This window comes from Piliocolobus tephrosceles, chromosome 12 (assembly GCF_002776525.5).
Source record: "Piliocolobus tephrosceles isolate RC106 chromosome 12, ASM277652v3, whole genome shotgun sequence".
Taxonomy (NCBI): domain Eukaryota; kingdom Metazoa; phylum Chordata; class Mammalia; order Primates; family Cercopithecidae; genus Piliocolobus; species Piliocolobus tephrosceles.
This window is the reverse complement of record NC_045445.1, coordinates 81905813-81920509: the sequence shown is the minus strand read 5'-3', so window position 1 is coordinate 81920509 and position 14697 is coordinate 81905813. Positions and strand designations below refer to the sequence as shown.

The window sequence follows — 14697 nt, the reverse complement described above, 5'->3', positions numbered from 1 at the left end:
CCCGGGCGACAGAGCAAGACTCCGTCTCAAAAAAAAAAAAAAAAATTATATATATGTGAATATGTATTTGTATTGTTGGGCCTCTGACATATAGAAATGAAATGTATTTGACAATAAAAAAGCTGTTTTGGAGTAAGAAAATGAGACTGATATGGTTTGGCCGTGTCCCCACACAAACCTCATCTTGAATTGCAGTTCCCATAATCCTCATGTGTGGTGGGAGGGACTAGGAGGGAGATAATTGAATCATGGGGGCAGTTTTCCCCATGCTATTCTCGTGATAGTAAATTCTCACAAGATCTGATGATTCTGTAAGGGGCTTCCCACTTCACTCGGCTTTCATTCTCTTTCCTGCTACCCTGTGAAGAGGTGCCTTCCACCATGATTCTAAGTTTCCTGAGGCCTCCCCAGCCATGTGGAACTATGAGTCAATTAAACCTCTTTCCTTTATAAATTACCCAGTCTCAGGTATTTCTTCATAGTGTGTGAGAGAACAGACTAATCCAGAGACCATACAGTAACTCTAATCTACAGGAAAAAATGAGGAAAAGCATAAAAGGTAAGTAACATGTTTAATATAAGAAACCATAATATATACTTTCTTCTCTAAGTTTCTATTTTTTTTTTTTTTTTTTGAGACAGAGTTTCGCTCTTGTTGCCCGGGCTGGAGTGCAATGGCACAATCTCGGCTCACTGCAACCTCCGCCTGCCAGATTCAAGTGATTCTCCTGCCTTAGCCTCCTGAGTAACTGGGATTATAGGCACCTGCCACCATGCCCAGCTAATTTTTTTGTGTATATTTAGTAGAGATGGGGTTTCACCATGTTGGCCAGCCTGATTTTGAACTCCTGACCTCAAGTGATCTGCCCACCTCGGCCTCCCAAAGTGCTAGGATTACAGGTGTGAGCTACCATGCCCAGCCTCTTCTCTGAGTTTCTTTAAAATACTTAAAATTCTATAAAGTGATACTATAAGATGTATTGTTGTGTTTGGAGCATATATAGATGTAATATGTATAACAACATAGCATTAAAAAAGAGGAGAGAACACAGCTAATAGGAATAGCATTGCTATATCTCACTGAAATTTGGTTTATAATCTGATGTAGATTCTGATAAATTAAGATCTATATTGTAAGCCCCAGAGTGACCACTAAGAAAATAACTCAAATATTGTGTAAAACTCATTAAAAGAACAAAAATATTACATTAGAAAACATTCACTTAATGCAAAAGAAAAGAGTAAAGGTTCAGAAAATCAGGAATAAAAAATACATGAGATATATAGAAATGGAAAGGTAAAGTGGCAGAAGTAAATTCAACTATGGGAAGAGACCACCCCTCATATTGTCTTATGCCCAATTTCTGCCTCCAAAGAAAGAAGAAGTAAAAACTAAAAGGCAGAAATGAAATCCACAGGCAGACAGCCCAGCACCGCACCCTGGGCCTGGTAGTTAAAGATCGACTCCTGACCTAATCTGTTATGTTATTTATAGATTACAGACATTGTATAGAAATGCACGGTGAAAATCCCTATCTTGTTTTGTTCCAATCTAATTACCCGTGCATACAGCCCCCAGTCATGTACTCCCTGCTTGCTCAATCAATCACAACCCTCTCACACGCACCCCCTTAGAGTTGTGAGCCCTTAAAAGGGACAGGAATTGCTCGCTTGGGGGGCTCAGCTCTTGAGACAGAAGTCTTGCTGATGCCCTCTGGCCGAATAAACCCCTTCCTTCTTTAACTCAGTGTCTGAGGAGTTTTGTCTGCGGCTCGTCCTGCTACACAACCATAAAAACACTAACATTAAATGTGACTGCATTAAACAACCCAATAAAAGGCAAAGATTATCATATTGAAACAAAGATGATCCAACTATATTCTGTCTACAAGAAACACATATTAGGTTCAAAGACAAATAAATAGGTTGATCGTGAAAGGACAGAAAAAGTTGCGTTATGGAAACATTGACCATAAGAATGTTAGGGTAACACTACTAATATCAGAAAAAAATAGACTCTAAAACAAACAAACAAAAATTACCAGGGACAAAGAAGAAAAGTTTATAATGTTAAAAGGGCCAATCCATTGGAAATATATAGCAATTGTAAATATATATAACCTAACAACAGAGCCCCAAAAATATAAAGCAAAACTGGGTAGAATTGAAGAAAGAAATAGACAATTCAACTTTTATTAGTTGGAGACTTCAGTATCCCACTTCAAGTAATGAATAGAATAAGTAGGCAGAAAACCATCAAGGATATAGAACACTTGAACAACACTATTAACCTACGAGACCTACTAGCCATAAAACATTTCACTAACCCAAGTATAACGTACATTCTTCTCAAGCACGCATGCATGGCACTTTCTCTAGTATAGCTCACATGCGAGGCCATAACACAAACTTCAAATAAATTTAAAATAATTGAAGTCACAAAGTATGTACTCTGACCACAGTGGAATAAAATTAAAAACCAGCAAGAGAAGACAATTTGGGAAATTCACAAATATGTGAAAATTAAACAACAGATTCCTAAATAATAAATGGGTTAAATAAGAAAACACAGTGAAAATTAGAAAATATTTTGAGATGAATGAAAAAATACAACATACCAAAATTTATGGGATGCAGTTAATGCAGTCCCTAAAGGGAAATTTATAGCTGCAAAAGTTGATATTAAAATAAAAAATATCTCAAATCAGTAACTCCAAGTTTTACCTTAAGAAGCTGTAAAAACAAAAGCAAATTGAACTGGAAGTAAGCAGAAGGAAGATTTCAGTGGGAATTAATGAAATAGAGACTAGAAATGCAATAGAAAAAATGAAACCAAAAGTTGGTTCTCAAAAAGAGCAAAATTGATACACTTTTGTCTATACTGACCAAGAACAAAAAGAGAGAAGACACAAATAACTAAAATTAGGAATAAAAGAGGAGGTATCACTACTGACCTTACAAAAATAAAGAGGACTATAAGGGAATACTATGAACAACTGTAAACTAACAAATTCAATAACTTAGATGTAATGGATACATTTCTAGAAAGATAAACTACTAAAACTGACTCAAGAGGAAACACAAAATCTGAATAGACTACAAAAAGTAGTGAAAAATTTATAATCTGAAAACCACAAAACATTGTTGAAAGAAGTGAAAAACCTAAATAAATGGAAAGATATTCCGTGTTCATGAATCAGAGGCTTTAATATTCTCCCTAAACTGATCTACAGTTTCAATGCAACCCCTATCAAAATCACAGCTGGCTTTTTTACAGAAATCAACAAGTTGGTCCTAATGGACATTCCAGGGACCTAGAATAGCCAGAACAATCTTTAAAAAGAAGAACAAAGAGGGAGGACTAACACCTTCCTATTTCAAAACTGACTACATACAGCTATAATTATCAAGGCAATGTGGTATTGCCCCAAGGATAGACATAGATGTCAATGGAATAGAATTGAGAATAAACCTTCTCATTTATGGTCAAGTGATTTTCAACAATGGTACGAAGATAATTCAATGGGAAAAAAAATAGTCCTCAGCAAATAGTACTAGGACAAACGGATATTCACATGCAAAACAATAAAGTTGGACCCCTATCTCATACCATACACAAAAATTAACTCAAAATGGATCATAGACCTACATGTAAGAGCTGAAAATATAAAAAATCTTAGAAGAAAACATCGAGGTAAACCTTCATGACTTTGGATTACAAAATGGTCTCAGATATTATAACAAAATAAATAAAATGGATATCATAAAAATAAAAAATGTGTTTCAAAGGGCACTAGCAAGAAATGGAAAAGACAAACCACAGAATAGGAGAAAATAATTGCAAATCATGTATTTGATAAGAGTTTAGTATAAAGAATATATAAAGAATTATTACAACTCAGTGGTAAAAAGACAAATAGGCTAATTTAAAATGAGCATGAAGCACTTTGGGAGGCCGAGGTGGGTGGATCACTTGAGGTAAGGAGTTTGAGACCAACCTGGCCAACATGGCAAAACCCTGTCTCTACAAAAATACAAAAATTAGCTGGGCACAGTGGCATGTGGCTGTAGTCCCAGCTACTCGGGAGGCTGAGGCAGGACAATCACTTGAACCTGGGAGGCAGAGGTTGCAGTGAGCTGAGACTGTGCCACTGCACTCCAGCCTGGGTGACAGAACAAGACTCCATCTCTAAATAAATAAATAAATGCAAAAAGATTTCAATAGATATTTTCCAAACAAGATATACAAATGGCCAATAAGCACATGAAATGATTCTCAACATCATTAGTCACCACAGAAACCACACATGTGGTTTTTGCACATCAAAACCACAATGAGGTATCAATTTATACTCACTAGGATGGCTATAATTAAAAAGATATAATAACAAGTGGTGGCAAGGAGGTGGAGAAATTGGAATCCTCATTCAGTCCTGGTGGGAATGTAAAATGGTGCAGATGCTTTGAAAAACTCCAGCATTCCTCAAATGATGAAACAGAGTTACTGTATGACCCAGCAATACCACTCCTAGGTATATTTCATATTGAAAGAAATGAAAACATATTTCCAGGCAAAAATTTGTACATAAATGTTCATCATGGCATTATTCACAAGAGCTGAAAATTAGAAACAACCCAAAAGTCCATCAATGGATGAATGAATTTTTAAAATGTGATATATTGGCTGGGCGCGGTGGCTCCTGCCTGTAATCCCAGCACTTTGGGAGGCCGAGGTGGGCGGATCACGAGGTCAGGAGATCGAGACCATCCTGGCTAACACAGTGAAACCCCGTCTCTACTGAAAATACAAAAAATTAGCCAGGCGCGGTGGTGGGCGCCTGTGGTCCCAGCTACTCAGGAGGCTGAGGCAGGAGAATGGCGTGAACCCGGGGGGTGGAGCTTGCAGTGAGCCGAGATCACACCACTGCACCCCAGCCTGGGCGTGATATAAAAAAAGTGATATATTTATACAACAGAATATAATTCAGCCATTGATATACGCTACAACACGAAGAACCTTGAAAATGTTATTTAGGCATTTATAAAAGGAGCCAGTCAGAAAAGAGTACAGAACAAAAAACATTTGACATTTGTATAAAATATGATGATGATGACATTTATATGAAATATTTGTAACAGGCAAGTCTATACAGACAGAAAGTAGATAGTTGCTTAGTACTGGTGGCAGGCAATGAGAAGTGACTGCTAAATGGATAAGGGGTTTCTTTTTAGGGTGATAAAATGTTCTAAAATTAGATTGCATCAATAGTCGCACAATTCTGAGAATATTCTAAAAACCAATAGATTGTATACCTAAGTGGGTGAACTGTAAGGTATGTGAATTATGCCTCAATAAGTCTGTTAAAATACAATCAAGGATAGGGATCAGGACACTTTTTGTATAAAAGGACAGATTGTAAATATTTTAGGCTTTCCTAGCCATTTTACCCCTCTTTTTCCGTTTTTTTTTTTTTTTTTTTTTTTTTTTTTTTTTTTTTGAGACGGAGTCTCGCTCTGTTGCCCAGGCTGGAGTGCAGTGGCCGGATCTCAGCTCACTGCAAGCTCCGCCTCCCGGGTTCACGCCATTCTCCTGCCTCAGCCTCCCGAGTAGCTGGGACTCCAGGCGCCCGCCACCTCGCCCGGCTAGTTTTTTGTATTTTTTTAGTAGAGATGGGGTTTCACCGTGTTAGCCAGGATGGCCTCGATCTCCTGACCTCGTGATCCGCCCGTCTCGGCCTCCCAAAGTGCTGGGATTACAGGCTTGAGCCACTGCGCCCGGCCATTTTTCTTTATTTTCAACTACATCCCCCAGGGGCCTGATTTGGCCAGTTGGCAGTAGTTTACCCACTCCTGCTCTAGGAAAAGATGTGGTTTCTTGACAAATTACAATTACTATATGTTTTTACCTATCCCTCACTTTCCCCTAACTCATACTCAGAAGGGTAGAGGCAATGTTGATAAAACTATGCAGTCCATCTATATTCCTTCATCAGTTACTTATTTGGAAATATTCCTGTTTATGAGGGTTTAGAGAACAGGGAGCAGATGTATACAACAGAAATCAACAAGTATTCTTTAGAGAGACAGAGTACCATGGTCTGATTCATAGGGACTACACTTAGATGATAAAAGGCAGAAGTGCATCTTCAATTATCTAAATAGACATCCTTTCAAAAGGAAAAAAGATTATAGAAAGGTTACTAGATTAGAAAGTTCTGAGGAAACACAGAGGTGTACATGAGGAAGAACACAGAATAAAAAAGAATGGTAGTTAGAAACAAACAAAATAATGATTGTACTTAAGAGTTTGTGAAATTTCCCTCACATCAATTTGATCTCTTTTCACTAAGATAAAAAATTAAACTCAGGATTACCAACCAAAAAGGAAAAACTTTTAGAAATTGAAAAGCACTATATAAAAATAAGATGTTATTACTATTTTTTAGTAAAGCAAAAGTCCCTATTGAGAATTAAATTACATTTACCTTTGTCTGTTAAGTAGAATTTTTGTTTGTTCATTTTGCTTTGGGGCGGGTAGAGTCTTTTCCCATCTTCTTTTAAAATAAAAACACTTCTTAAAAGAGGGCCTCCTCTACTCCTCAGAGGCAAGGACTTTGGCTTCTTTATCTCTGTATCCCCAGTACCTAGAAAAGTGTCTGGTGCGCCAATGCTTTTGAGCTGCACTCAACAATGGAAGAGAAAAGAAGCAAAATGGGCCGGGCGCGGTGGCTCAAGCCTGTAATCCCAGCACTTTGGGAGGCCGAGACGGGCGGATCACGAGGTCAGGAGATCGAGACCATCCTGGCTAACACGGTGAAACCCCGTCTCTACTAAAAAATACAAAAAACTAGCCGGGCGAGGTGGTGGGCGCCTGTAGTCCCAGCTACTCCAGAGGCTGAGGGAGGAGAATGGCGTAAACCCGACAGGAGGAGCTTGCAGTGAGCTGAGATCCGGCCACTGCACTCCAGCCTGGGTGACAGAGCCAGACTCCGTCTCAAAAAAAAAAAAAAAAAAAAAAAAAGAAGCAAAATAGTTGGCATAGATCTGGTGAGAGTTTGTTCCAGATCCAAAGAACAATATGAAATAAGAGATTAGCAGGAGGAAGAGAATAAACAGCAAGGGGTTTATATCTCTTGGAGAGGAGAGAAGGTGACAAGTATGGGAAATTAGGACGTTTTCTTTGTCCAGGTAAGAGAAACCAAGCAGAGCGATCTAGATCTTAAAAATCATACAAAAATGCTATTGATCTGATTCAGAGACAATTTTCTTAGATTGAAAGAAGAAAGGTAAACAGCTAAAAGCAAACCAATAATCTGGTGTATGGGAGATGGTGATATTGATAGCTCCTAAAAGGGGTAACATTTAAGAATCTGATAGGGGAATTCAGGCAAAGGTAAGGAATTCTGTCTTGTAGAAATTAAGGTAATGAGATATTTAAGAATGTGGGAAAAGGAAAGCAAATGCAATTGAGAGAAGAAAAACAAGATAAGTAATAATTTCAGATGGCTATCAAAGCTATAGAAATAGATGAGTTTTTCCTTAGAACATGTGATAAGAAACAAAGGTGGAGTCCAAACCCGTATATAATCACAGGCAGACAATAAAGATAAAAAATATTTAAAAACATTTTTGGAAAGAGTGGTCCATAGGAAGGGGAATTTTAAAAGAAGAGATAGCTAATCTTCTTAAAAGAAGAGGCTATGCCAAAAGTAACCTTTGCTTAGGAAGGAATTAGCCATTACAAACTTTTGAAATCAAGATGATGCTGGAGTGGAGAAAAGGATTCTCTAAAGAGAATCAAAAAGAACTGCATCGGGGAAGGCAAACATACCAAATAGCACACTGAACTCTTGTCTTTTCTTTGAAGGTTGCACATTACCTGTTCAAAAGCTGTTGAAGCTTTTCTGCCTTGCTCTATATCAACTGCAGCTGCCATCAGTAAACATGTTTTCCGTGAAATCAGAATTACTTGATCAGAAGGACAAAACTGGGACATCTGATAAGAAGTAACCAGAACATCAATGAATAGTGAGAATTCTGCCAGGTGAACACAAACAATCGGAATGAAAATCAGCAACTTCCTGTTTGAATGAGAAAATTCAGCTGGAAAAGCACATGTCACCATAGAAATGATATAAATTATAATACTGATTTATGCTTTCAATTTTATATTATTTTCCATTGTTTTTAGTACCTTCCTAGAGATAAAAAGCTTCATTTCTTCATAGTATTCCTATCTTTTCCAGTGACAAGTAGTATCATTTGCCCTTGTATTTCTATCTAGTGATTTACTTCTTGGTTTATGTTGTAATTTCTAAGTGATTTTTCCCCTGGCAAATAGATTTCCCCCTTTGTATTGAATAGAGCCAAAATTAGTATGTATATTGTCATGGTTGAAAGAGGCATTGGCAAATCTTGACAGGCATTAGGCATGACCTCACCATTAACATTGTCTAGTTTTAGGAAAAACTCCCAGCTACTACAATAAAACTCTAGGCCATTTGGATTCTTACACGCCAATCCTACAAGTCCCATCACAAATGCCAAAACTAAAACCAATTTATTTCACTTAATTAAAATGGCAGTTATGCCTAAACTTGCAAAGACTATTTCTTAATCTCCCCAAATATTCAGTGATCATAATTATCATTGTTATTAAATTAATAGCATTTTAAGACACCCAATCTCTTTAGGTCTTTGATTACTCTTATGTGAGATGAAGGAGTTGTGCTAGATTGTCTTTATAGTTCTTTCTAGCTCTAAAATTCTTAACATTTAATTGATCTCAACATATCATACCATGTATTCCTGAATGTGTATGAAGGATATTCTTTAGCCCTTCTCCTTTTATCCTCCTGTCAATACTTGGTCCTCTTTCTGGCATTTAACCTCTACCTTGGAGGCCAATGACTATTTAAAAATGCTTATAATTAAATAACAAACTCACAAATCACTACACTCAGGACCTGCTATAGGAAACTTATAAAGGAGACCTAAGTTTCTTATCTCTTTCTTCAGCCCCTGCTGTCCCCAGATACTTATTCTATGTTCTTGTAGACTTATTTCCATAACTCTTCATAATGTGTTGGTAATTAACAACTACTTAGAGTATTCCCCTCCTAAAGATATTGACATTTTAATACAGGACTTTGGGAGGCTGAGATCCCTTCAAAGTCAAAGAAATAAGTCTTAAATGGTAGAACTTTAGCCTCCCTGATGAATGTTTCTGATATTTTGGTATAGAGAGATATGCCCCGCGTTCTTATGCTATACCCTATAAGGAACAAATTCTTCTTAGGTCATTCCCACTTACATATATATTAAAAGTTCCTAGATCAAGAGACAATCCTAGTCTATATTTAGCCCTTTACTATAGCCATAGTGGTTATAGCCTTGTTGTGGTCCATACATGAGATACTTATTAAAAGAAACTTACCTTATAAGAAAGTAGGAAAAACTCCCTCATTGTCACTGGATCTCTGTCACATTGCACAGCCAAGTTCCAAGCTGGAAATTAACAGGAAAAATATAATAATATGAAATTATGAAAATCTACCATTTAGTCTGTACCATTACAATTTCTGATACTTACGCCTTTGATATTAATATACCGGTAAGGGATTTCTCAAGGTTTAAACAATTACCTTTAGGTTTTAAAGAAAATTTTTCCAGGTAAATTTAGAGACTCTCGTCAATTCCAATCTTCAACACCAGACCAATGACCAAGGGAGGTACTGCTGAATTTTTAAAAATTGGGGACATGCAATAAGAATTCCTAGCTGAGGCCAGGCTTGGTGGCTCATTCCTATAATCCCAGAACTTTGGGAGACCAAGACAGGAGGATTGCTAGAGGCCAGGAGTTCAGGATGAGCCTGGGCAACAGAGAGAGAATCCGTCTATACAAAAAAATTGAAAACCAAACCAAACCAAAACAAAACTAGCCAGGTGTGGCACACAACTATAGTCCCAGAAGACTGACACCAGGAATTTGAGGTTACAGTGAGCTATGATGGCACCACTGCACTCCAGCCTGGCAACAAGACTCTGTCTCAAAAAAAAAAAATTCTTAGTTTACACAAATCTATCTAAAAATGAAGATCAACATGAATAGAGCTCACCAACTCTCAGTGGTGAAAGTAAGTTAAAATTCAGCAAAGAACAATGTACACTAGAATCAAGAGTTGAGAAAAATTATTGGAAAGATTCATATCTTCCAAAGAGCAGTAGAAGCCCTCATCAGGCAACAGTCAGCATCACGTTCCCCTTGGAAAATCCAAATTAAAATGCAGTAAAAGTAAAAACATTCCTTTTCAAACCTTCAAAAGATTAAAGTCACCAAACTTGTCTATATTTTAGATGTTTGTTATTTTTCATTATTTGCATCAGTTTCTTAGAAGTCAGATTGCAGTATTCATTCCCTTTCTCCTAGGATTAAAGCCCTATTAAACCTCGTAACACAGGGAAAGGTTCATGTAGAATCGGTCCACTTTGTGGCACTGCTGCTTAATTGCTCATGCTTATTTATCACTGTAGTAACTGCTTCCACAAGTTTTAAAATCATTTTTATTGAAATAGAGTTGTTATAAAGTATATTACACAACTCATAATTGTACAGCTTGATGAATTTTCACAAAGTGGACATATCCATGCGTCTGGCACCCACATCAAGAAAGATCTTGAACATTACCAGAAACCCTGAAGCTCCTACAACTTTCAAGTCCAACTCCTTTTCCAGGGTAACCACTATCCTGACTTATAACACCATATATTAGTTTTGCCCATTTTAAAAATTATAAATAAAATGAACAACACAATATGTATTCTTCAATATCTGGCTTCTTTTGCTCAACATTATGTTTGTAAAATTCATCCATATTGTTGTATACAGTTCATTTTTGGTAAATCACACTTAGAAATAAATTAAGTATTCCAGGCCGGGTGCGGTGGCTCACACCCGTAATCCCAGCACTTTGGGAGGCCGAGGCAGGCGGATCACGAGGTCAGGAGATTGAGACTATCCTGGCTAACACGGTGAAACCCCGTCTCTACTAAAAGTACAAAAAATTAGCCGGGCTAGGTGGTGGGTGCCTGTAGTCCCAGCTACTCGGGAGGCTGAGGCAGGAGAATGGTGTGAACCCCAGAGGCGGAGCTTGCAGTGAGCCGAGATCGTGCCACTGCACTCCAGCTTGGGTGACAGAGCGAGACTCCGTCTCAAAAAAAAAAAAAAAAAAAAAAAAAATTAATTATTTAAGTATTCTAAACCAAGTTTAGCAGCACAACCTTGGGGATCTGTAGTTACAGTTCATCAGTTTAATCTTAGACCCATTTCTATAGAAAAGGAACACAACTAATGTCCACTGAGTATCTGCTATGATACAAAGTACAAATGCTGTTTCATTTAAAACCCTTAATAACTGCATGAAGTATATATAATTATTTCCATTTTATAAGTAATAAAACAGATTATTATCTCTGTACCCACAGCTACAAATGAAAGATCCAGAATTTGAAATCACATCTGTCTGATTCCACCATCCCACAATGTTTCCCACAGCCACAGAATTTCTTCTTACCTATTTTTCGAAACCACTGAGCTTCATTAGCTCTTGACTCCAAACTTAAGTCTTCTTCGCCAACAGGCTGAGAAAGTTTCACAAAGGCTGCATCAAACAGAAAATTTGATACTGATGGTTTTATTTTACACTCTAGCAAAGTTGTTTAATCCTGCTTTAAGAACAGTCTCACAGGAGTTTGAATTTAGAAAGTTCTTTTTTGTGTATGTGTGTGTGGGTGCATACCAGAAGTAATTAAAATGACAAAAATCATGACCAAGTTCCAAGAAGTTGTTAACTCAAATTCTGGGAAACAAACATGTCTTTGGAGAGATTTATAATTTTAATTAGTGCAATCATTCACCACCTAAGGTAGAAAGATATGATTTATATGTGAGGAAATAAAGAATAGAAACAATCATTTAACTTGAGATTGAGAATTAGAAGAGTATCAACATGCTGGCATAATATTTACTAGCCAGCAAGCTCAGGACAGAACCAGAATGTGCTATCACTATCAGAAGGCATTTACATATCCCATGTCCTTCTGAGATATAAGAATGCCAACCAGCAAAGTTTTTCTCTTTTGAAAAGAAGGGTTTGGTTTCTATACCACTTTACTATGTTTAACACCCTGTTGACAGGTATTTGAGGTATAAAATTGAACTACCGCAATAAGCAGGATAGAATTTCTAAGATATGAATTTTTTGGTGTGTTTCGGACATAAGGAAAGAGGTACATGGACAGTAAAAATGGGAGATCTGTTAAAAGGGATGCCATGTAAAAAACCATGTAGTTAGAAAAAGAAATGTGATATAACTAGGAGATTAGCTTATATAAAGTGGACATGGAAAAATTATTAGTATATAAGGGAGATGGCACAGACTTGGGTGGACAGCTTCAAAATAAGAGAATATACAACCCGAATTTGATTCAGAGGGTATGAAGAAAAACAGCAGGGTTCAGAGTATTTTTATTTGTCTTGATCCTTTTTCACTTGTTCAATTCTTAGGTTAGGATCAAGTGGCTACTAGAAAAGAAAGGTAGAGGGACCAGGAGTGAGAGAAGGGAAGAAGGGAGAGAAGGAACGGAAAGGAGGGAGGGAAGGGGAAAGGAGGGAAAGAAGGAAGGAAGGAAGGAAGGAAGGAAGGAAGGAAGGAAGAGAGAGAGGGAGGGAGGAGAGGGAGGGAGGGAAGGAAGAAAGGGAGGGAGGGAAATGTCCTTAAAACAAATAGGAATTAAAACAGAACTGAAATCACATTTGGAGATGAATGCTAATGATGACACACTTTTCTCTGCTTGTGAATGAAGAAACCAAAATAGATTCCTGTGGCAAACATTAATAAGAAGCATGAAGCTTAACTCAAACATAAGGTTAAAGTCAGTGTGCTCAGTGTACTTGGAGAATTCAACAGAGAATAGAGGCAAGATGAAGAATATAACCAGGGAGATATTTACCTCTATTCAGGCAAGTCAAAAGTCTATCCATTTCTTTCTTCCTAAAAATAAATAAAAGAATATTTTCCAACTGTTCCAAATCTTTACTATAAAACGTAACTAAAAAGGGACACCATTTGTGCCTGAGAATTGAACTAAGAAAATGCAAAATTGTGAAGTTTTTTGCTCAGGACTCCAATCTACCATTTCAACAATCTTCTTCCCCACTGTAGGATACAGTTACTCATTCCCTGTGCCCTCATATTTTTTCTCTCTTCTACTTCTTCATATACCCTCAGGAAAGGATTTCAATGACTGTCAAGGTTTTATATTGTAGGGTCATAATACTTGAGAGAAGGTGGTGATCTCTGTGATTTATAAGCTTTTTTGAAGAGGGGGAACTAGAATCCTTATTTCAAATAAAATTGTATAAAAGTCTAATATACAAGAAAATATAAAAGATAAAAGTTGAGCTGCTGTGGTTGAACGAGGAGTGGGTGGAGGCTTGGAGCTTCACCTTCCTGGAAGTCCCTGAGGCAGTGCCACAAAATTTCCAGGGTTCTGAGGAATGCGGTTTAAAAAACAACTTATCTTGTACAGACACATCATTTTACAGATGAAGAAAAGAGTAGACCCAGGTTTCTTGACCCCTCTGTCAAGCTTCTTTAAGCATATAAAGTTTAACAGAGAACTTCCGGTTTCTAGTTGTGCATGTAAGGAGCTTGGGAGTTGCCAGCATCTCCTAACAAGTAAAACGATGAACACACTGAAAAATTAGTAACTCTTCTTGGACCTATAAGAGAGGAGAGGAAAAAGGGAAAACCACTGCCACAAAGATTGGAGAGACAGGCAAAGATAGGGAGTCACAGCTTACTAGAGCAGAGATTCAAAAGTGGAAACTACCATGATACCCAATGCTGGAGAGGAAAACCTGAAGCGTAACTGACAAATCACTGGAGGCTCAGTGTGGACAAGTCTGAATTAAAAGACTCAGGAGGACCCAGTCATAGGGGGGCCTCCACAGTTTTGTGAGTTTTGCCTCCAGGAGCTTGGTTAGCTACTCAGAGAATACTGGAGCAAAATCTCTCTCTTTTTTTTTTTTTTTTTTATATGCATCTTGCAGGGGGCAGAGGAAACAAAACACTTTAAAACACGCCAGAGCACCCTGTTCTTAACAAGTCTTACCCTCAAGAGAAGCTGCTTAACTACAGCCTGACCTTCTGGGGTATATCAGAGCCTAACTGATCTCGGAGAAGCGAAATAATCAAATTCAGTCCACTCTAGCCATCCTGTCCCACTAAATGGGGAAGAAAAAAACCTGAGAAGCACTTGTGAAGTTCACAGTCCAGAAGTATAGGCTTACTAAAAGACCAAGACCTAACCATAGGACTAAAGAATGTTTCCCAGCCAGGTGCAGTGGCTCATGCCTGTAATCCCAGCATTTTGGATGCCAAGGCAGGAGGATTGCTTGAATCCAGGAGTTTGAGACTAGTCTGGGCAACATAGTGAGACCACATTTCCACAGAAATGTAAAAATCAGCCAGGTGTGGTTGCACATGCCTGAAGTTCCAGCTACTCTGGAGGCTGAGGTGTGAGGATCACTTGGGCCTGGGTGGGGGTCAAGGCTATAGTGAGCCATGATCATGCCACTGCACTCCAGCCTGGGTGACAGAAAGAGACACCATCTCAATAACAATAATAATAATA

General features: G+C 37.8%; 1 protein-coding gene across 1 annotated transcript in view; it reads right to left on the bottom strand.

Moving 5' to 3' along the window:
• The window catches only part of TEX11 (testis expressed 11), a 131119-nt gene that overhangs the window by 56560 nt on the left and 59862 nt on the right, over positions 1-14697 (bottom strand). The window contains exons 8-11 of the mRNA XM_026451789.1: positions 13012-13052; positions 11574-11660; positions 9437-9507; positions 7880-7996 (exon numbers count right to left, since the gene is read on the bottom strand). Coding sequence (XP_026307574.1) covers positions 7880-7996; positions 9437-9507; positions 11574-11660; positions 13012-13052 — 316 coding nt within the window. The remainder of the gene's footprint in view (positions 1-7879; positions 7997-9436; positions 9508-11573; positions 11661-13011; positions 13053-14697) is intronic.